Source organism: Quercus suber, unplaced genomic scaffold (genome assembly GCF_002906115.3).
Source record: "Quercus suber isolate HL8 unplaced genomic scaffold, Cork oak 2.0 scaffold_532, whole genome shotgun sequence".
NCBI classification, from domain to species: domain Eukaryota; kingdom Viridiplantae; phylum Streptophyta; class Magnoliopsida; order Fagales; family Fagaceae; genus Quercus; species Quercus suber.
Window position 1 is genome coordinate 474,481 of NW_027069980.1, and position 22,703 is coordinate 497,183.

A 22,703-nucleotide genomic window follows, 5' to 3' on the forward strand; every position below is an offset into this window, starting at 1 on the left:
AAAGTAGGTTTTAGATGTGTAAATTTACAAAATCGTGTATAATAGAAAAAGACACAACTTTTACACATTTGGCCTAAAAAATGCTCCATATCAGTACTTCTAAAAATGTGTAAAGATGTGTTTATTTATTCACTTGCTACAATAACTGTGTATATTTACACGGTTACTATAGATCATCCATATATTATTTTATTAATTTCACATTCACACCTTTTTTTTTTCTCTTTCTTCTCCGTGCACAACGAACTCAATAACTTCTCCTCTCCTCATCTTCTTTTTCCTCAGATGCTCACAAACACACCAACACACAAACAAACCCATATGGACAAACCAACAAAGAGACAGGTCGGTGCTTGATTGGAACGATCGGTGCTTGACTGGAACGATCGGAGTTTGTGGGTCTTGCTTGATTGGAGCTTGCGGGTCTTGCTTGATCGGAGCTAGGGAGATCTGACTGAGATGGGTCTTGCCTGATCGGATCTATAGAGATCTGACTGAGCTTGATCAGTGCTTGACCGAGTTTGATCAGAGAGTTGATCTGTGTTCGAGAGTTTGATCGGAGAGTTGATCTGTGTTCGAAAGTTTGATTGGTGCTTGACCGGTTTGATCTGTGTTCAAGAGTTTCGCTAGGAATAAAGCATGGCTTGAACGGTGCTTGACCAAGTTTGATTAGAGAGTTTGATCGGTGCTTGACCGAGCTAGGGAGAGTTGATCTGTGTTCAGAAATGGGTATAGAGATGAGTAGAGAGATGGGTATAGAGAGAGCAACAAATCAGAAAATTTGGTAGAGAGAGAGAGAGAGCGCACGTATGTAAAGGGGGGTAGTTGTGAGAAATAATTAAAAAAAATTGAGAAAATTGATTATTTAAATAAAAGAGATGATAGAATAGATAAACTGATGTGAGTGTTTTGTAAAAATAGATGTGTAAAATAGAAAAAGTAAGCTTTTAGTATAAAAATGGATGTGTAAAATACACTAATTGATGTGGTTGCTCTAAGAGCATTAGCATTGGGGGGTGTAAAAACCCCCCAATTGTTATTTTACCAACTGGAGCCTTTAAAACCCCCCACATTTGGGTATATAAACTTAATTTTATTTTACATCCTAGCTACAGTAAGTATGGGTATTTAGAACTTACTATAGCTAGTATATATAAATAAAATAATATTATCTTCTTTCTCTTTCTCTCACTTTTCTCTATCTTCCTCCCCTCTCTATTCAATCCCTGACTCTCTTCCCTCTTTCTCTCTTTTGTCTCTTCTCTAATTTTTCTCATTCACATGCTGTTTTTTTTTTTTTTTTTTTTTGATAACCTCACATGGTGGGTTTTGTTGATAGAGGTAGTGGTGGGTATTGTTGATGGAGGGTGTGGTGGGTTTGTGGGTATGGTTGATGGAGGTGTTGGTGTTGGTATGGATTTTTTTGGGTTTACTAGTTAAATATGGTGGTTTGTGATCGTTTCACTACCAAAAAAAAAAAAAAAAAGAGGGTCTTTAGCCGTGTTTAAAAAACGCAACTATAGACCCCAAAAACGTGGCTATAGGATAGAGCCGCGTTTCCTATAGCCGCATTTACAAACCTGGCCTAAACATCGCAGCAATAGGCCTATAGTCACGTTTTTTAAAACGCGACTATAGCCCGCTTTGAGCTGCGTTTAAAACGCGGCTATAGGTTTTCCTAAAAAAAAAAAAAAAAATTCTGGGCTTTTTTTTTTTCCCTAAAAAATTCAAAATTCAAATAAAAAATTCAAAATTAATCACAAATCCAAAAAAATTCAAAATCAAATACAACATACTCACAATACAAACACACCCAAAAAATTCAAAATCAAACACAAACCCAGAAAATTCAAAATCAAATACACATAGCCTAATACTGCAGAGAAAATTAAGTGAAGTACTCCAGACACAAAGTATGGAAGGTATCTAGAACTTCCCACCAGGACCTACCCCCAACCTAGAGTAGCTAGGTGGGGAAGTAAAATTAATCCTTGTTCATACTGGAGAGCAAGAACAACCTACTCTTTCAAAGAGCTTTTTTTGTCAATTCCTTCTCGAACAACCCATTTGTGCACAAGCATTCTGTAACAATAGCAACCTATGAGTGCACAACAGTCTACTCTCAAGCAGCTTCTTCTTGAACGGTTGATTCTGAGCCAAATTCAAACGATCCTCCAATGAAAGTAAAGCATGACATGGCAATTCAAACTCTACCTATCTCTATCTGCCGAAATGATTAAATCACTAAAAGGAGAAAAAAAGAAGAAGAAGCATTATAACATACACCAAAATTTTCATAATATTTTTCGCAACAATTGAGTTAATAATCTTTTACGGGTTTTTATATGAATCCATCATTAATATTACTTTTTTACTTACTAATTACTACTATCAATTTTTTACTTACTAATTACTACTATCAATCCGCTACTTTAGAAATTTGTTGTCAACTTTTTAGAGTTTATAGACTTTCTTAAAAAATAAAAATAAAAATAATTGAGAAGCATGCAATTAACCAACAATATAGGGTCCCATCCATTGGTTTGGTGGTCTAAATTTTGACCGAAGCTGACATGGCAAGATCAGAGCCGCTTGTTCCAACAGGAGAGAAAAAGAGCCAAACGAACTTCGTCTAATAGTCGATCCTGATTCCCGCCCTTTAAATTCATTTCCTCACTCTGTCCATTACATTTCAAATCTCTATCTCTATCTCTATCTCTCTCTTTTTCTCTCTCTCTCAGACTCAGAACTCACAAATTCTGCTCCAGAGTCTTCCTCAGAAACGAAGATGATTGCAACACTCAAGTAAGTCACAGAGCCCTACACTTCTTCCTCTTCGTTTCTCTTTTGATTTTTTGAACTTCATTCTAGCTAGGTATTGATCGTCACCATGATTTTCTGTTTCTGAATCATGTTTTCTCAGAGCCGAAGATCAAGGCCAGTTACAGCTCATGGAGCGCGAAGAAATCGATGACGAAGAAGATTTGTTTGAAGCGATCGACAAACGTATGATCTGCAATCTTCGCTTTTCTCTTTCATTCTCGATTTCCGAGTGCCTTTGCACTGATTTCGTGTTGTTTTACTAGAAATTCGATTTGTTCACAAACTCTGAATTATATACTCTCTCTCTCTCTCTCTCTCAAGCTCTGAATTATAATTTTCTGTAAAGTTCGGATGATCTCATTCTCAGTTTGGCTCTGTTTGCGTGTTGATGCCTCTAATAGTTTGGTTTCGATTTTGAATGAAATTTGCTTTGCTTTTGTGAGAATTCCAGAAGTCTGATTCACTGTTTATCATTTTGTTTATGATGGTAGAACTTGAATTTCTAGTGCATATGAAGTTGCCTTCTCTCTGTTTGGACTAAATTTTGAGTAGCTTCACTTCAATCACCTACAAGCTTGTTCAGGAATTTGAAGTTTCCACTGGATTTACTCATTAATATTTTTTTGTTTCTTTGCTTCTGTTATAATATCAGATGAGCGAATCTAGCCTAATTGACGAGAACATTGAGTTCTTAATGGTTTAAGTCACTACTTATTAGTTTCCATTCAAAATCTGTGCATTTTCTGCAGTGATTGCTCAGGGAATCAATTCCGGAGACGTAAAGAAGCTTCAAGATGCAGGGATCTACACCTGCAATGGCTTAATGATGCATACAAAGAAGGTATATATCTTAATTTTATGTAAAAATCCTTTTGACGGTGAAGGTTTTGGTGCTGTTTGGTTTCTATGATCTATCTGTCTCCAATTTGCAGCACCTGACTGGAATCAAAGGTTTATCTGAGGCCAAAGTTGACAAAATCTGTGAAGCCGCTGAGAAGATTGTGGTTAGCGTTTAGATCATCCATAGTCTCTGTAATTGCTTTGATTTTTCATCAGTTTTAGCTTTGGATTCAGTGACTTTGATTGCTCCTTTGTTTCTTTGTTCAGAATTATGGATATATTACTGGAAGCGACGCTCTTCTCAAAGTAAGTTTGAATTTATTTATAATTTTTTTTGAATTGAAATTAGATCCATAAGATCTAAGCAGTTCTTTTAATTATATTTGACAGTGAGTCTAAATTCTGATTCTCATTTTTTTCTTATAGAGAAAGGCAGTGGTCCGCATTACAACTGGAAGCCAAGCCTTAGATGAACTCCTAGGCGGTAATTCTTTGCTCTGAGATGTTCATTCTCTGAATTATTGTTTTTGTGTGTAAAAATTTATCTACAATTGATTTGTGTGTAAAATTTGAAAAGGTGGAATTGAAACAATGGCGATTACTGAATCTTTTGGAGAATTTCGGTGAGAACATTGCACATTTTACGTATTTGAATTACTGTTGTTTGTTCCTATTGAAACTTGATACTAATTTGGCTTTACACAACATTTAAATTTCTATATTGTGCCACTTCTCTATTCAGGTCTGGGAAAACACAGCTTGCACATACTCTATGCGTTTCTACTCAGGTTCCTTTTCTCAGCTAGCATGTACTCTTATACAATTGTGAATAGAGTGGCAATGCTATGTAGTGGTCCTAAAAGTAGCTCTGAGATAGTGTGACATTTTAAGTGAAAGGTGTTCTATTTTGAAGAAATCGAACTTCATGTTAATGGTCTTTCAGGCATGATCTCAAACATGTTTTATAATAGAAATCAGTAATCTGTGGGACACAAAGAGGGCACTTGCACATAATGGTTTGTAGACTTCAGCATGTCAAGTATGTGTGAAGTTTAATGATTTGACGCCTACATTATGTACAGCTCCTGAAGCTGCTCAATTAAAAATTAGCAATTACAGAAAATCTTGTGTTACTGCCCTTAAATTTGTGTGTAATAATAACAAACTTGATTCAATAATATTAAGCTTTGCTGATTGTGCATCCTGATGATTTGCTGATGAATTTGGCAGCTTCCTACCCACATGAGGGGAGGGAATGGAAAGGTTGCTTACATTGATACTGAGGGAACTTTGTATCCTTTTTATCTGTTTATTTTGCTTTGACATCTGATTGGCATATTTAGTTTCTTTTCTGTAAAAATGTAACCTAGAATATCATTAAAAAAAAAAAATGCGTGTTTTAGTATGTTTTCTTCTTAACTATGTCAATTTTCAGCCGACCTGATCGAATTGTACCCATAGCTGAAAGATTTGGCATGGATCCAGGATCTGTCCTGGACAATGTAAGCTTCATTTTTTGCATTAGATATCAATAAAAATAGGAACAGCACATATATAAGCTAACTTTTTGTTTTCTGTGAATGTGTTAGATCATTTATGCTCGTGCATATACATACGAGCATCAGTACAACCTGCTTCTTGGTTTGGCTGCAAAGATGGCTGAAGAACCATTTAGACTTCTGGTGAGTCTTTCTGAGAGAACTACACTACTAATTTTGTGAGGCCTGGAGAGTTGATGTTTGCATGAATTCGTTATGTCAGATTGTGGATTCAGTGATTTGATGTTTGCATGAATTCATTATATGTCAGATTGTGGATTCAGTGATTGCACTCTTTCGAGTGGATTTCACAGGACGAGGAGAACTTGCAGAGCGCCAGGTTAAACTTCAGAAATTCTTACAATGCCTTTGATGTTTAGAACTTTCTGTCCATATATATATGCCATTACTCTTGAATGACACAAGTCATTTGTAAATTTGCAGCAAAAGTTGGCACAGATGCTCTCCAGATTAACAAAGATAGCTGAGGAATTTAATGTTGCCGTCTACATGACCAATCAAGGTAAGCGCCAACCAGTCTGACACAAGTTTCTGTATGCTCATTTGGTCTCTAATTATTCTTGTCTAGGAAAAGCAAGATAATATTCAATGCAAACTCAGAATAATGGAATGCATGAATAAGATCTTTTCTTTTTTGAATGTGGCTAATTGAGTTCAGATTGTAAGTGGCTTGGCCCAAAATATATGCAATGAAGCATCAGCGAGCAATATTGATTTATAATATTTTTACAGTAACTCTAAGTGAATTTAACATGACAATCCTGAACCGTATTGTTGGACTGTTGGTTGCAGTCATAGCTGACCCAGGAGGTGGAATGTTCATATCGGATCCAAAGAAACCAGCGGGTGGGCATGTGCTTGCTCATGCGGCTACAATAAGACTGATGTTCAGGAAAGGCAAAGGTGAACAGCGTGTCTGCAAGGTGTTTGATGCCCCAAATCTGCCCGAGGCTGAAGCTATATCCTTTTCACTAGTGCTATAATTCAACCTTTTAAATTTTCGATTGACTGAATCAACCTTCATAGAAAATCAACCCTGTAATCGTGACCTTTCTGGTCATGAGAGAGACAAGTGGAATCCCAAAAGATCAATTAAAAACTGACATCATGATAAGTGATCCTAAATCAGGAATTCCGTGTCTTCCATATCAATTGTTAAAAACTACTTTTCAGTGCCGACAAGTTTATCTTAACAGAAACACGTATTTCAGATAACACCAGGGGGGATTGCAGATGCGAAGGACTAAGCTTACGGCCCTTCTGCAGCTCTAAAAGTGGCAATATGGTGGAATATACATTTTCCTAATATCTACTTACTGTAGTTTACTTTAAAGTTGTAAATCATGAATGCTATAACCCGTTGGTCTAAAAGTGGCAATATAGTGGAATATGCATTTTCCTAATCACTACTCACTGTAGTTTACTTTAAAGTTGTAAATCATGAATCAGACCAACAGGCTGTTGGTCTGATTCATGAAAGCATTGAAGAGCTTTAGCTGCCCTGGACTATGCTCCAGATACATCTTTAACTTCTTTGGTGAATATAGTAGCCATATTAAAAATCAATGGACTTCATTGTTTCTTTGCAATGGTTACTGCGTGAACAGGAAACTGACCCCATGTTCAGAAATGAATTCTATTATCATATCGAATGTGACCGTAATTATTATCATTATCACAGCCTGATTCAAGAACGATAAAAATAGAGAAATACATCAAATAGAAATCTACCACAATATCAGTCTTAAAGAGCAATCATATTATTTCTTGTATCAAACATGAGATCCTGGCTTAGTTTGACATTACGCAACATGTACAGCAGCATAAAATCATGTCTTAGTTTTGGCAGTACTAAAAAGGATATAAAGCTAAGCACCCATTAAAATGCTTTCAAGCCATTCAAGATGAGAGTAGTATGATGAGGAAAAGAGATCAAAAGCAAGGCCCAATAATAATGACAGCCATGCCGTAAAAGGAAACTATAACGATATCAGTAGTTAGATGACCAGTTGGCAGCACTTCCAACTCTTGGCATGCCGACAGTTTCCCTCTTTGACTCTTCATCCACGGTGAAAGTTACACCACACACCTGACCAGAACTGTCCACCCTTGGCACAGGCTTCACCTCATTAAGGGGGTGTTCATAACTCCTCAAGCCTCCAGATGATGTGAAGAAGCATCCTTTGGAAAACAACAGAAACAAAGAAATCAGCAAGCTAGTAGTCATGCTCATGAAGTAATATCAAACAAATAGACTTTAGTATTAGTATCTGGAAGTTCATGCTAATAATTACACAAAATCAAAACAATTCCTAATTTTTTTTTTAACCAATGTGGTAGATAAATGACAGGGAAGATAAATGGGAAAATCAGTTGATTAGAAAGTAAATTTTGAAGCTTATTCTTGCTATAGCAATTTGATATCACCCACATACCTAAAAAGCTCACATAAGCTTTTATCCCCCATATTTTAAAACCAAAATTTTTGACATCTGGATCATTAAGAAAAGCAAAAAGAATCCTAAATAACCACTCCATAAGGGCAACCATTTCCCTAACATGTTAAAACATATACCTTTAGGAAATGGTGCAAAAGATTTCCCACAGCCCTTCTTCACAATTTCTGCCTCATCTGAAAGAACAAGATGGCCTTCAGAATCAGTACCCCAGAAGAAGGGAACACTTACATCAGCATCCTGCATAAGATGAAAGTAGAATTAGCTCCAGTAAAGCAAATTATGATCATTACAAAGAAACAAGATAGAATTAAGAGGTGCCCAAAACACGGAGCATATCATTTTAGGAAGAACAATATACTCACAGTAGCTATAAATGCGGTTTTTGAAGAGCTATCATAGAGAATAAATGCAAACTTCCCATGGATATCTCTCACAACCTGGTCGGCAGGATAAGGACCTCTATCTCTCAGAGTTCTGTAAGCTTCTATAACAATGACTACCTCATTTGCGGTTTTGTTCAATCCATATTGTTGCTTAAGCTGCGCAACATTTTCAATGTGACCTTGAAACAAGCAGAAAATGTCGTCGACCACTGCAAACAATCTGACAGTATGATTTGTTAATATCGGAAATTAATTTAATGTGCCAACAAAAAACTGAAAAGAGAGATCATCAAGATAAAGACCAAAAACTTAGATGCAGTGAAAAGATAACACTGGAAAACAAGATCAACAGTAGTCCAGCAGAAATTATACATGTTCTTCTTAAATGGGATGTGAAACCAAAACACAGTTTTAGAATGTCCAAATTACAAAATAATAGAGAACCCACAACACCAACAAAGGCGTAGTTAACAAGAAACCACAATATGCAAATAATATCTTGTGCAAGAAAAAAGAGCCCTTGAAACGTCCAGAAAAGAAATGTTTGTCCATTCAAATGTTGTGTAGAATATCATAGAATATTTTAATTCCATTGGACATTCAAAAATGTTCTAAAGAATTGCAAACATATTAGAAAAACAAAAATGACCATAGCCAAAGAGTTAAATCAATCCGTTCTCTCATATCAAAATCGTTATTGAGACATGAAACTGAAGACAAAATACAATCTTTACATTTGAATTATATGCCATTAAGACAAACACGACCCATAAAACACACACACACACACAACTCTCAAAACATTCAGAATTAAAATTTGATTGAATAACTATGATGATAGAAACATTGATCAAACAAGAGTTTGATGTTGTGAAGATTGCAGGCGGGTCCTGTTTGCCTAAAGCTCTAGACACAAAATCTAACAACAGCAAATTCAAAGCAAACCCCTCAAGATTGTGATTCTTTCCTAATATTTCTTAGACACCAAACGAAGCATTAACACTTGCAGCCACAACTCACAGTGATCAAGAACACCTAGATCCATGAAGTAATAACCTAAAAGGCTAAAACTTAGGTTTTTCTAAGTGGATTGCAGTTATCTCATCTCTTGTCATTGAATAAGAGTCCTGGTTCGAATCCTGCCTACACTAAAATCAATTGGTATCTTGGCCTAATTATAAAGACCAAGCGATCATCATAGAATAGATGCCATAGGTTCAAATCCTATCTAATCCATCCAAAAATTAAAAAAACAATAGTCTAAAGATCACCAAACATCAGTCAAAAAAGGTAATTGTCATTTTGTAACAACAGACAGTAACCGCATTTTTTTAATGATAAACCAAACAAAGTAAAATAAACCCAACAGAAAATCCAAGATCCTATGATAAAAACCCCAACTTTCCTTGTTTTTCCTACCATTTCTCGGCAAAAACCAAACAGAACCAAGAATCACCAAGATCAGATCAACCCAAAAATCATAAAACCAAGAAAAAACACAAAAGGAATATACTCGGTGCGTAAGAGAAATGGGGTATATCAATATGGATTGTAGACTACCTGGGTAGGAGTGGGTTCTTATTTTGGAGCGAGTAGGCAATGAGGCCCGAAGAGGCGAGGTTGACAGTGACAGAGCCAGGGTGGAGAGAGCCAAAGTGGTTGGCCAAAAACCCATCTTTCAAAGTCGAGACCGATCCCGATTGAGGACTCTGAAGAGCCTCGGGACTCTTGGCCACAGATTTATCAAAAACAGCCAGCATTTTCACTTTCTTTGATCAGAGTTCACAGAGAGAAAAAGAAGATAAGAGAAGAGAGTGGTTTTGCAGGTTCTAGTTTTTGCAATTGGAGGAGACAAGAGAAAAGACTTTTTGTGAGAGTGGTTATATAATATAGCATTTGTCTTTTTCCGAAACGAAACCTTTTGGTTCCCTATTTTGCCCTTTGCCTCGATTCTTATAAAATTTATTTTTATTTTTATTTTTGAAGTCGGTTTGTAAAATAGTAATTTTCTCTTCCATCAAAAAAATAATAATAATAATAATAATTTTCCCACTCTGACATTTTTTTTTTTTTTTGAGAGAACTCTCTGGCATCTTCTATCGATAAATATTAGTACTCTATTATTTGGTTGCGTTAATTGGGTATATTTTCTATCTTAGGACACTATTCCTATGCTAATATTGTTTTTATTTAAGTTTGAGTAATATTTGGGGTATTATAATTTTTCATAATTTTTTTATAACATAAATTTCCCTATGTAGTAAATTTTATACACTTGAGTGTCAATCTTTAGCACAAACTAAAAAAATACTACCTTTCTTAAAAATTATTGGTCTTTTTAAAAAACCCAACTTTTTAAGGTAAATATTATATATTATCTTGTTTCTTAATTAAAAAGATAAAAGTTTCGAAAGTTACCATTAAATAAAATTCTCATAAAAAGTTTATAGTTCAAAATGTTTGTGTTTGGTAGGTGTATAATAAGAAACTCAATTAATAAATGGCCTTTAATTTTAAAAACAAGACAAAATTTTGAGATATCTCAGAATAAAATATAGGAGCAACAATTTGAAGCAAACTAGAGTAATTAAGAAACAAATTTTATCTTTTTTTTTTTTTTTTTTTTTTTTGTTTGTAAAATAGTAATTTTCTCTTCCATCAAAAAAAAAAAAAAAAATAGTAATTTTCTCACTCTTGACATTTTTTTTTTTTTTTTGAGAGAACTCTCTGGCATCTTCTATCGATAAATATTAGTACTCTGTTATTTGGTTGCGTTAATTGGGTATATTTTCTATCTTAGGACACTATTCCTATGCTAATATTGCTTTTATTTAAGTTTGAGTAATATTTGGGGTATTATAATTTTTCATACTTTTTTTATAACATAAATTTCCCTATGTAGTAAATTTTATACACTTGAGTGTCGATCTTTAGCACAAACTAAAAAAATACTACCTTCCTTAAAAATTATTGGTCTTTTTAAAAAACCCAACTTTTTAAGGTAAACATTATATATTATCTTGTCTCTTAATTAAAAAGATAAAAGTTTCGAAAGTTACCATTAAATAAAATTCTCATAAAAAGTTTATAGTTCAAAATGTTTGTGTTTGGTAGGTGTATAATAAGAAACTCAATTAATAAATGGCCTTTAATTTTAAAAACATGACAAAATTTTGAGATATCTCAAAATAAAATATAGGAGCAACAATTTGAAGCAAACTAGAGTAATTAAGAAACAAATTTTATCTTTTTTTTTTTTTGGATATAAGGAAGTGATGTCACCCTTTTATTATGTATGTAATAAAATGCTTCTGTCCTGCCTCATTTCTAACTTAAGAGAAATAAATGTCTATAATCTAACCTTGTATCTGTTGTCATCCTCATTTTCTCACTTTATCTATTCTTATTAAAAGGTAGTTATCTTTGTCATAGGCATTTAGTTTTGGGAAATTGTTGGAGTATTAATCAAAGGGAAATAGTATGTTTTTATTCTCTCCTTTTTTTTTTTCTCTTTTTTTACGCTATATTTTAAATCTTGCTTTGTAAGCAATTAAATATATAAAACACCAATGTTCCTATTTTATATTTTGATTTTTACATTATTTAAAATTTTAAATAATGTAAGATTTAATTTGAATAATGGAATGAATTTTGTTCTTTTATTCAAAATGGATGGAATCTAATCCATGTTATCTATTGTGGGGCTCGTGGGCCTGATAGCCTCAGCCCATCGTGTAGTAGGCCCAAGGCCCGCGCCGAGGAAGGATGACCATCTAAGGCTAAATTAGGGAGAGACTCTTTTTTGGATCCACGACGAGGACATCTTCGTCCTCGGCATACTAAGGATAATTTTGGGAAGTGACAAGCCCAGAGCAAGCTGTCACCTCCATACTTAATGCATTCACCTAACCCCTCTGGCCGCATTAATGGGGATGCAATCCCTTAGCAGGACGACGTTGATCAGTGTGAACCACTTGAGTGTTGATAAGGCATCTGATATGACGGACGGTCAGAAGAAAGGCGAATGGATGATTAACAGATGAAAGAACAAGATAGGACAATAAAGACTATATAAAGAGGAGCGATTAAAGTAAAGGGGGAGGAAAAAAAAGGGAAAGAGGAGAAAAAGGGGCTCCTCGGCCCATGGCCGAGGAGCATCCCCCAGTTGTAAATAGTTCTAAGTATCTTTTAATAAAAGAAGAGAGTTCATGCGCCCAGAGTGCCGGCCAGCACCTAAACCTTCAATCCACTCTCTAAAAATTTATTGTTTGGGCTTGTTGGGCTGAAAACTCATTCATACTCTGGGTCTAATCCAAATAGAGTCCTCACATCTACCCTTAAAGATAATTAAATAATTCAACCGTGTACAATAAATTAGCAAGTTCACTACACAACAAATTATATGAATTTTCACTTATTATTTTAAATCACACAAAAGAATAATTACATAGCACACGCAAAATTTAAAACAATTAAGTGTAAATAGTCATTAATTAATTGGATATCAACACACGTCATTGCAGTTTCCGGTGTGCTACCCTTTAAAAATACTTACATGTACATGAACCTAATCCTAATACATGTAATTCAATGTATTAGTTGACTAAATCACCAAAAAAGAAAGAAAGAAAGAAAGGGGTGTTGTCGAAGTGAGTTTATCTATGGTCTTTTTTTGTGTCTTTTTAATCCATGGTCTTAATCGTACAAATACAGCAAGTTTGATTACAGAAAGATAGAGCTTATCCTACCACAAGAAGCTGGCGTGTCATGTGGCGGTGGTCACAGACTCACAGTTTAATATAGAATAAAGAATAGTAGTTTGAGAAAGTAGAGGCATAAAGAAACAGTGGCCGAAATAATAATTTTTTTAAAAATAAAAGTGTAAGTAATCCCATGGGTTAAACTGTTAAAGGTTGGTGACATGTTAAACTGTGATTGGTATCAATAAAATGATATTTATGTAAAAAAAAATGTTGTTTCGATTATAATTTTTTAGGTTAAAATTTGTAAAATTTATTGTGTCCTTTAGATTTCTTATCATTATATAGTACTGTCGCATTTGGAATGTTCAGAATATTCACAATGGCAATGTTCATGGCTTTCAATAAAGTTAAAAGCTACTGTTATTTTTGAATAGACTCAACAGGAGTCCAAGTGTTCAACTAAGCATGCTTCTACTTTTTTTTTTTTTTTTTAATTTTTTTTATGGGAAGCATGCTTCTACTTGTTCATGAGATTTTGTAAACAAATAGGTTAAACAAATATATAAAATTTCAACAATAAATTTCTGATTTCTATACTCTTATATGTGCATACCCTTTCCAAATTTTAAAATGAATATATCTTATTAGAAGATTAAAAGTTTCAAACAAGGACGGACCTAAGATTTCAAATTAGGGGGGGCCGGAGATAAGCGCAAAAAAGAAAAAAAAAAAAATCAAATGTGCATTCATATATTATTAACAAACTATTAACCAATACAAATATATAAAATCATTATTTCTTAATATATTAATATGCAAACATCTATCAATAAAAACAAAAGACACAAAACACTATTATTTTTTAATACATTTTTTATGAAAATGGAACTCGACACTATGAGCTTATTATGCACTACTAACAAGCACTTTTCCTAACTTTACCATTTTTATTCCTTGAAATCTGAATCAGTACTCCTCTTTCTATTACTTGTCTCTATTATTGCCCGTTTCAGGTTATTTTGGGATTCTTTAATATATATATATATATATATAATAATTGTTACTTGGGCTTTGAGCGGATGTCGAAGATGAAAGGCTTTTGGAGCCATGGGATGAGGAAATGGGTGCCTTCGCCGACAGTTTCGTCGAGAATTCCACGGATGTGGTCGGTTGATTTTGTTTTTGTGGTTGATTTCCACAGATGGTGGTGGTGGTGGTGGTGGTGGATGTTTTTTTTTGGAGTGAAATATATTATTTTATTGCAATGGTTATATTATTTTATTGTAATGTTTATATTATTTTATTGTGTTGAAAGCTAAAATAGATCTACTGCTGCAGCATTTGTGTAGATAAAATAAATAAAGTGACTTTTTGTGTAGCTAAATAGCTAAAATTTTGCCTTCACTACTGCGAATGCTCTTAGATTTCTTGTCATTATATAGTACTGTCGCATTTGGAATGTTCAAAATATTCACAATGGCAATGTTCATCGCTTTCAATAAAAAGTTAAAAGCTGCTGTTATTTTTGAATAGACTCAACAGGAGTCCAAGTGTTCAACTAAGCATGCTTCTATCTCTTTTTATTTTTATTTATTTATTTTTTATGGGAAGCATGCTTCTACTTGTTCATGAGATTTTGTAAACAATTTGGTTAAACAAATATATAAAATTTCAACAATAAATTTCTGATATCTATACTCTTATATGTGCATACCCTTTCCAAATTTTTAAATGAATATATCTTATTAGAAGATTAAAAGTTTTAAACAGGGATGAACCTAAGATTTCAAGTTAGGGGGGTTGGAGATAAGCGCAAAAAAGAAAAAAAAATCAAATGTGCATCCATATATTATTAACAAATTATTAACCAATACAACTATACAAAATCATTGTTTCTTAATATATTAATATGCAAACATCTATCAATAAAAACAAAAGACACAAAACACTATTATTTCTTAATACATTTTCTATGAAAATGGAACTCGACACTATGAGCTTATTATGCACTACCAACAAGCACTTTTCCTAACTTTACCATTTTTATTCCTTAAAATCTGAATCAATGTTCCTCTTTCTATTACTTGTCTCTATTATTGCCCGTTTCAGGTTATTTTGGGATTCTTAAATATATATATATATATATATAATAATTGTCACTTTTATATAAAATAATGAATTTAATTTAATTTTTTTTTTAGAAATCTTAAATAAGGTGGGATTTAAAAAATATTTATTTATAATCTTATATTCTTATTCACATTTTATATAAGATTTTTAACTTCTATTTACTTATGGCAATCTTGTAAATAAAGAAGAATATAGGATTATTTTTTAAGTAGGAAATTTCCTTAATCTCTTTGTTGCTTAGCACGTGTTTTACTTTTATCATCAGATCTCTTTTTTCTATTTTCACAACCAAATTTCTTCCTCATAGTCTCTCACCAAAGAAGCAATGCTAGGATCTCAAATTAATTCTTTACTCAAATATTCTTTCATACTTTTAGTCTTCATCATTTGATCGTGAATCTAAGCCAGGGATGGGTCACTCGTGGTGATAGTGGTGGTGCTGGTGTGGTCGTTTCTCGTTTGGGTATGCGACGGCAACAATTGAGACAGGGACGGGTTTGCGATGGATTTCTCTCCCGTATGGCGGCTTGAGCGGCGGTGTGATTGGGTCTGTGATGGGTCTTTCTCTTTTATTTTCTTTTTCCTTCGTTTTCGCTTGTTGCTTTGCCCTGTTTGGTTTCTTTTGTTAGGTTTTGTTTTTTTTTTTTTTTTTTTTTTCTTTTTTACATTTTTTTTAGAGTTACATGGGCTTAGGGCTCTTGACTGGGCTGGCTGACTGGGATTGGGGGCCTAAGTCTTTTTTTTTTTTGAAAATTTTACCTACTAATTTTTTTTTTTTGGGCCCAGAGGGGGCCTGGGCCCCCTTAGGCCCCCACCTGGGTGCATCCCTGGTTTCAAATAAGATTTTATTAGTTGTTCATTTTATTTTTCTTGAATATATGCAAGGGAATTTATTTTCCAATCTTACGCAGATGCAATGAGCAATTGAATACCATTATTATTATTTTTTTAAAGGCCAACAAAACTTATTGAAACTAGTCTATGCACAAATATAATCTTGTTTGACATGTCTAATAATAGTTTACATTTGGAAAGACAACAAAATGAATTATAGGGTAACCTAAGAATCTTGTAGTTCAACTAATTGATATCTTCTAGTGTTTTCAATGGAGACATAATGGTTTTAATTCCACCCTCTCCTATTATAACTATTGATTTTAAAAAAGAAGAAGAAGAAATATAGTTGTATGGTGGTCAGCCCACCACCAACAAGCCCATGGGCCACAGGGATGGCGCCACTCCCATAGTAGGCCCAACCAACATTGCTCGGGGAGTAGACTCCCGGTTAAAGGGTTCTTGGGGCCCAACTATGTTCGGAGTTCGGTCCATGGAATACCTCGGTAATGCCTTTGAAGATACCGCCATCGAGCAACACTTGACGTCTATTGAGAGTTCTAAAGCCTAAAAACCCGTTTCCAATGTGGGACTCATATATGTTAGGAATAATCCTGAAGGGCCCCACCCGCACGAGAAATGCTAAAGGCAATCATTGCTAACCCAATTGAGGAAGGCTATAAATATGAGAAACTTAGGAGAGAAAGGGGTTAGACACAAGATAGTAGAGAGCTAGTGAATCGAGAGAGAATGAGTGAGGAAACATATAAACAAAAGTGTTCGGTCAGCCTGATTAATAGTCCTTGTGGGCCTTAATCTTTATTCTAAGGAACTTCCCATTGTAAGATACCCATAAACCCACGATAATTAGTAAATTGTGAGCCCAATCACACAGTTGACCCATTAATCGAGAAACGGGCATGCACAATAGTGTAAAAGAATGTAATTCTAGTTAATTCAATTCATAAAATTTTGGAATGTTTTGTTGAATATAATTGCAAGAATATGTTAAAGACGTATGTATAAACCCACCTCTATAGCAATGCAATACACCCAAAAAAAAAAAAAAAAACTTGTGTATGTAGGCCTTGAAAGCTAAATCACATTAAAAATGTTGCGTAGTTTCTCTATTTGTTTATACTTTTATTACATGGTATTACAGTGAAATCAATCTAGTTGAAATCCTCCTCAAGACAAAGCAAGGTTTTGGCTCTATTTGAATTTGATAGGGCTTGTTGCGATTTGCTTGGGTGGAGTACTATTGGCGATTTCTCACTCTCCCTTGCCTTTGAAATCTGAATGATAGGATCTATGCTTTAGGTGTCAATTTGGGCTACAACCCATAGGCATCTAAGTACGAAGTGATGCATAATCCAACGATGTGCCTATAGTTCATGAGCAATCAATGATGCACAATTTTAAGATGTGCCCTTCTATTATTTACACACACACACACACACACACACACACACACAAGCTGAACGAACATCTTTGAGCAGAACTGTGGGTTGAATGCTCCCTTCTTTAAGGTGTTTATGCTTCATTTATTTCAATGAAGATAGTTTTCTTGCATTTTGTAGTATTAGGAAAAAACAGTTCTATCATTTTACTTTCCTTATTTAACTTGACATGAGATAGGGTTATCTTTTACTAGTTTTTTTTTTTTTTAAAAAAAAAAAAAAAAGAATTCTATTTTACATGAAACTAAATAAGGGAAGTTAAGACATAGTTTTCCAACTCAATATTAATATAAAAACAAACAAATCTTACCAACATAAAAGTATATGTTTTCAACATCTGACCTATAGAATAATATAGCAAGACGTTTTATTCAAGCTAATCTTCATGAAATTTCCATAAGATATTAGGATATATAAATATTATGATTTTTAGCTATGAATAAACTCCCAAGAATCTAAATACGAATGGTATTTGAATTCTCACCAAATCTCCATTTTCATAAAATCTCAGATTCTTTTTTTAAAAGATTGGTATCCACATTCACCTTTCATGTATTTGGGAGATTGAAAATTTTTGCTTTTAAATTACTGTAAATAGAGTAAAACACATTATTACAATGCACAATGTCCAAAGAGAGGCCGATTTTTTTATTTTTATTTTTAAATTTACTGAGTAAAGTTTTTGGGCCCTCCGATCTCACCTTTAACTCTTGAACTTATAAGAGGAAGAGTTTTTTTTTTTTTTTTTTTTTAAACTTGACTTGAGCTTATACTTCATTGGCAATACACTTAATATTGTATTTATAAACCTCAGATATTTTGGGAAGAAATAATAATATTAGCAATAAACCAAAGATGGGGTTTCACATTCTCAAAATTCTAATTACATTACTAATCAAAACAAAGTAAACATAATAACATTCCCGAGCATTCCCATGCATGTTATCCAAAAATAGAATCGGAAGCCCAGGCATTTTATATATGAAAGGGTAAACCCCGGCCCAATTTTGTCAACGGCCTGGACAGGTTTCTAAACGCTGATGGACTAAATCGTATGCTTCTAACGTTCAAAACATATTTGACATTCCCGGTATGGCCCAAAAGGCAACCTTCAATCCCGTCCTGAGGTTACCACAATTTTATCAGAGTTGAGTCCCTTAAATGTCCCAATAGCCATTGGATCCCATTGAATGGTATGCATATCTATCCATTGTCAAGTACCATCCAATAGCTACTCAAATCAAATCATTTTTAGCATCCAATATTAGCTCACACCATGCATAATTTGAATATTCTTTATTTCAAGAAAAAAAAAAAAAACCATTTAGAATTTTATTTTATCTTATGTAATAAAAAAAAAAACCTACTATTGTTTCTATTCATCACAATCCACACCCATTTTCTAAAACCACGAAAATCTGAATTTAAGTTAAGCTAAATCAGTCATTTTGCTTAAAACTCACATTGTAGTTCAGAAGCAATAAATTAATAGTATAAAGTATGATCCAGCATATTTTTGTTTCACAAAAGAAACTCATCTATAAGCTTCATCTAGTGCTAAAAGTACGAACATTAATCAGGCAACTCAAACTCGGTTGTACCCCACAGATTTGCTGAAGAGCTGCCGTATATAGATAACTTGCAGAGCACTTGCAATAGCCAGCATAAGATACTCTCCAACAGTGTAGAATATAACACGCTTTCGGGTGCTCTCATTTGCTGCAGCAGAAACACAGTGGTAAGTAATTGGTAAAGTTGTCATTTTGCCCAACATAAAATCTTGAAAATGATCTTGTGAATCGATGGATATAGGAGTAGATATATTCAGAAGCAGCAAACAACAAACAAGAAGCACATCAAAAATGTCTAGGACCAACTAAATAATGAATTAGTGATTCATCTTTGACATTTTAGACAGGCACAATGAAACAAGCAACAAGGTTAGGACATTGCAGCATTGCCACTTCCCACATGGAAAAGGCTCTTTTCTTATTGGTTTACTACCAGACCCCCTACCAAGCTCCTCAAAGAGTTTCTACCACCAGAAAATACAATCACTCATCTAGGTTTTCTTGATAGATATGAGGAATAAGGAAAGAAATAAAGAAAATATTGCATTCCTTAAGAGATGTAATTCTGTTGCCCTTGTATGGATTGTGGAATGACCATAGTTTGTAGAAAGATCATGCCCACCAACAGCTTATAAATTATTCAGCTAAAATCATCTTTCTTAAGAACTTTGTTTGAAAAGTGGTGTTCTGGGTCAAATTGAGATACATTCCATCATAGATTTCACTGAATCTATTTCATTTAGATGTAATTATCTCTTTTTGTATCTCTTCAAGACTACTTTGTATACCCTTGTGTATGTGAGGCAGTTCTTTTTTCAACAAAATATCATTACTTATATATATATATATATATATGGATTTAACAAAGACTAGCATGTATGGATTTAACAAACAGTTTTAAGGCTTACAAGTGAATTAACAGTAAATTACTGTAGAGGGCATGCATCATGCATTATTTGATACAACGAGGAAATGATCTATCTATGTTATTAACAGCTTTATGTTACTGATGCTAAAAACATCATGTTATGCATATTTACTGAACATTTCCCTGAACTTGCACACAAAAATGAGAGTTTGTATTTTCCCTGCAGTAATCACAAAAGCAAATACATGGATGTCTAGTGTCAGACACAAAAAAGACACTAAATTCTATCAATGAATTTTTTTTTTTTTTTAAATTTTAAATTCTTAAATTTTTTAATAGGTAAATAAATAAATTAAAAAAAAAAACCCAAAAAGGAAAAATCCCAAAAAGGGGTTATCAATGAATTTTTTTTTTTTTTTAAATTTTAAATTCTTAAATTTTTTAATAGGTAAATAAATAAATTAAAAAAAAAAACCCAAAAAGGAAAAATCCCAAAAAGGGGTGCAACCCTAGTAGATGGGAAATAAATTCTGTCCATGAATTAGGCATATATCTAGAATTGCTTGTAAAACACCACAAAAGGACATGATTATTTCAAACCATGATCATCAGTTAAATTAATAGAAAAGAGAACTACTTACTATGACGATGCCGAGTATCACGTGCTTTTAAGTACTTCTGCTCTGCTGTAACAGACTCCAATGCCTCTCTCAGCTCAGCAATTTTAACATTTACTGGGTCCAAATGTTCTGAAAAAGCCACCAGGTAATGTTAAAAGGTAGGGCAAAACAAGAGCGGGCATATCAGCCTCACACATGTTGTTTGGGCAAACAGCGCTTCATTAAAATAATTGGTAAATTTTATTTCTTATAAATTTCATATTTGAATATATGTAGATGATGGTAGACTATCAGAATCATCTAATAACAACAAATTGTCAGAGATTTTAACAAACCATCTTTGGCGAGGTCGTGCTCATTGGGAATATGACCAACATGAATGTAGAAAGAAACAGTCTCTGGTGTTGAGTAAGGATTATGAAAACAGAATTTGTACATTCCGCTTCGTGGGGCCTTGAAGTCAAACTTCTCCCCAGAAACACCCTTAAAAGTTTGCACCAGATTACCTGCGGGGGATGTCACCTGCACAAAACACCACAATTAGGATGTATTATTCATAAATGACTAATTTGAGACTAAATATAAAAACTCCTTCAACTGCCAATGGCCCTTTGGCCTATTGGCATGTCCACCACCATGTTGGGTATACTTCTAGTGTTTGATCCCCCACATCTTCACTTAGCAAACACACACACACACACACACACACACACACACACAGAACTCTTTCAACTTTTCCTCCTTTTTTATTTTATTATAAAGTTATTTATAAGTGGGCAAAATATCATTCAAACTTCTTAGGCATTGTTTGATAGAGAGGATAGAAAAGTGAGAGGAAAGAAAATGTAAGGAGGATGGGAAAAAAAAAAAAGGAAAGAAGAGAAAATAATCATCTCTTCTTATTTCCTTCCTTTCACTTTTCTACTCTACCAAACAAGAGAAAATACTAATCCATCTTCTAATTTGTCTCCATCCTTTTCTGTCCTCACTTTTTTTGTCCTACCCAATGCACCTTATAAGAGGGATTATCAGCCACATCTTTTGCATCATTAAAAATTCACTAGGACTTTATTTCTCAAGTCACCATGAGAGTTTATGATTCCACACCAAGTAGTCAAATTAATCATTAGAAGACATCCAAACACATCTAATTAAAGATATCAGTGTTAATCTTGGATTTGGGGACAATAGAAGCAAATAAAATCCTCAACAGTCTAGTCAGGGTTGACCACACGCATTATTTTCTGCTGTTCTATTCTATTCGAAGTCCTACACTATGTTATATGCCCTTGCTAACCCTTGCCCGCTTTTGAGTGCAGCTGGGGTTCGATGCAATGCGTCGCTAGTAAGGGAAACCCTGTGTATTTGTATTGGATTCATTGATAATATAGTGACAATAGCAGCATATACAATATCAACACTATTGTGTGCAAAGCAAACCTTAAAACCATAAACTTACAATACAGATGAAACGCATACAGAACACTACAACTACAAGTTGTAGTTTTGATTTGGATACGGACAATACATAGAATCGAAAAACATATTCTAACAAAGCTATAAATTTGTTGATGCAAAAGATAACATAGCACTCAAATCCTTGAATTGCAAAACACATCCCTCACATAAAAGTATCATCAATTCCCAAATTACACGCTTAGAACAAATCTATGCAACAAATGAAATCGAAAAAAAAAAAATAAAGTTACAAAATTTATTTATTTGGTGATTTCCTAAACTGAATTTGAGCTTAGATTTGTCTTGTTCCCGACAAGAAATCATTATAAATCTAGGGCAACCAATCAAAATGAAAAAAAAAAAATTGAATCTTTATTTAAAAAATCAAAAGTGAATTGAGGCTAAAAAGAAAAGATTAGTGTAGGAAGAAGAAGAGAAGAGATTAGCGTGCGTACGGTGAAATCGATGCCGGGGTGATCGGAGCTCCAGAAGATGTCGTGGTCAACCACCACGAAATTTCCTGAAACGGTGTCGCCTTCGTAGAGAACGTACTCGTACACGCACTCGACCTCGTTTACCGTCACCGATAAGGAGGATATTTTTCCAGTCAAGCTCAATAGTACCATTACCATCACCACCCACGGATTCTTCTGAGACCTTACCTCCATTTTCCTTCAAATTTGGTGGGTTTCAATTCTCACTTAATTTCTTCTCAGATTTCAAGGACAAGAAGGAGACACATTCTTAAAGAGTGCGTTTCGGTTTCGGTTTCGGAGAGTAATGTGTGTCCCCACTGACACACACCTTCGCCAATCACAACTCGCCATGTGGCGAGTTGTGGCGTCGATACGACACCGTATAGCTTGGGGTCCTCAAACGATGTCGCTTTTATTTTTTTTGGTCTTAATTAAATTAGACGGTGTCGTTTTTTATTTTCTGTAAATGCAGACGTTGATACGACATAGTTTTAAGGTTGGGGCCACCAAATCATTGGT

The 22,703-nt window shown here is 34.1% G+C and overlaps 3 protein-coding genes across 3 annotated transcripts; 1 reads left to right on the forward strand and 2 right to left on the reverse strand.

The window, feature by feature from the left end:
• The first annotated feature begins 2,669 nt into the window (after positions 1-2,669).
• LOC111993910 (meiotic recombination protein DMC1 homolog) lies at positions 2,670-6,788 on the forward strand. The gene is made up of 15 exons (XM_024025744.2): positions 2,670-2,805; positions 2,924-3,006; positions 3,573-3,664; positions 3,756-3,827; positions 3,931-3,969; positions 4,090-4,147; positions 4,241-4,286; positions 4,406-4,451; positions 4,894-4,955; positions 5,099-5,165; positions 5,253-5,345; positions 5,473-5,541; positions 5,646-5,724; positions 6,015-6,181; positions 6,425-6,788. The coding sequence occupies exons 1-15, from the start codon at positions 2,789-2,791 to the stop codon at positions 6,467-6,469; spliced, it is 1,035 nt and encodes a 344-aa protein (XP_023881512.2). The 5' UTR covers positions 2,670-2,788; the 3' UTR covers positions 6,470-6,788.
• Positions 6,789-6,960: 172 nt separating this feature from the next.
• Positions 6,961-9,936, reverse strand: LOC112016412 (stem-specific protein TSJT1). Its single transcript, XM_024048976.2, has 4 exons — positions 9,625-9,936; positions 8,044-8,284; positions 7,798-7,918; positions 6,961-7,403 (listed from the first exon to the last, which is right to left on the reverse strand). Exons 1-4 carry the CDS (start codon positions 9,822-9,824, stop codon positions 7,213-7,215), a joined length of 753 nt encoding a protein of 250 aa, XP_023904744.1. The 5' UTR covers positions 9,825-9,936; the 3' UTR covers positions 6,961-7,212.
• An 8,653-nt stretch (positions 9,937-18,589) lies between these two features.
• Positions 18,590-22,438, reverse strand: LOC111993917 (transmembrane emp24 domain-containing protein p24beta3). The gene is made up of 4 exons (XM_024025753.2): positions 22,164-22,438; positions 20,586-20,772; positions 20,272-20,379; positions 18,590-18,910 (listed from the first exon to the last, which is right to left on the reverse strand). Exons 1-4 carry the CDS (start codon positions 22,374-22,376, stop codon positions 18,777-18,779), a joined length of 642 nt encoding a protein of 213 aa, XP_023881521.1. The 5' UTR covers positions 22,377-22,438; the 3' UTR covers positions 18,590-18,776.
• Between the last annotated feature and the right edge of the window lie 265 nt (positions 22,439-22,703).

What these genes read in the sequence shown, in the direction of transcription:
- LOC111993910 (XM_024025744.2), top strand. An exon ending in GTTTGAAGCGATCGACAAAC is followed by an intron (nt 3,007 to 3,572) that starts GTATGATCTGCA and finishes CATTTTCTGCAG; the next exon opens with TGATTGCTCAGGGAATCAAT. An exon ending in CGTCTACATGACCAATCAAG is followed by an intron (nt 5,725 to 6,014) that starts GTAAGCGCCAAC and finishes TGTTGGTTGCAG; the next exon opens with TCATAGCTGACCCAGGAGGT.
- LOC112016412 (XM_024048976.2), bottom strand. Translation starts at nt 9,824, where the DNA reads ATGCTGGCTGTTTTTGATAAATCTGTGGCCAAGAGTCCCGAGGCTCTT. An exon ending in AAGAACCCACTCCTACCCAG is followed by an intron (nt 8,285 to 9,624) that starts GTAGTCTACAAT and finishes TCATACTGTCAG; the next exon opens with ATTGTTTGCAGTGGTCGACG. An exon ending in AAACCGCATTTATAGCTACT is followed by an intron (nt 7,919 to 8,043) that starts GTGAGTATATTG and finishes CATCTTATGCAG; the next exon opens with GATGCTGATGTAAGTGTTCC.
- LOC111993917 (XM_024025753.2), bottom strand. Translation starts at nt 22,376, where the DNA reads ATGGAGGTAAGGTCTCAGAAGAATCCGTGGGTGGTGATGGTAATGGTA. An exon ending in ACCCCGGCATCGATTTCACC is followed by an intron (nt 20,773 to 22,163) that starts GTACGCACGCTA and finishes TGTTTTGTGCAG; the next exon opens with GTGACATCCCCCGCAGGTAA. An exon ending in GCACGACCTCGCCAAAGATG is followed by an intron (nt 20,380 to 20,585) that starts GTTTGTTAAAAT and finishes TGGCTTTTTCAG; the next exon opens with AACATTTGGACCCAGTAAAT.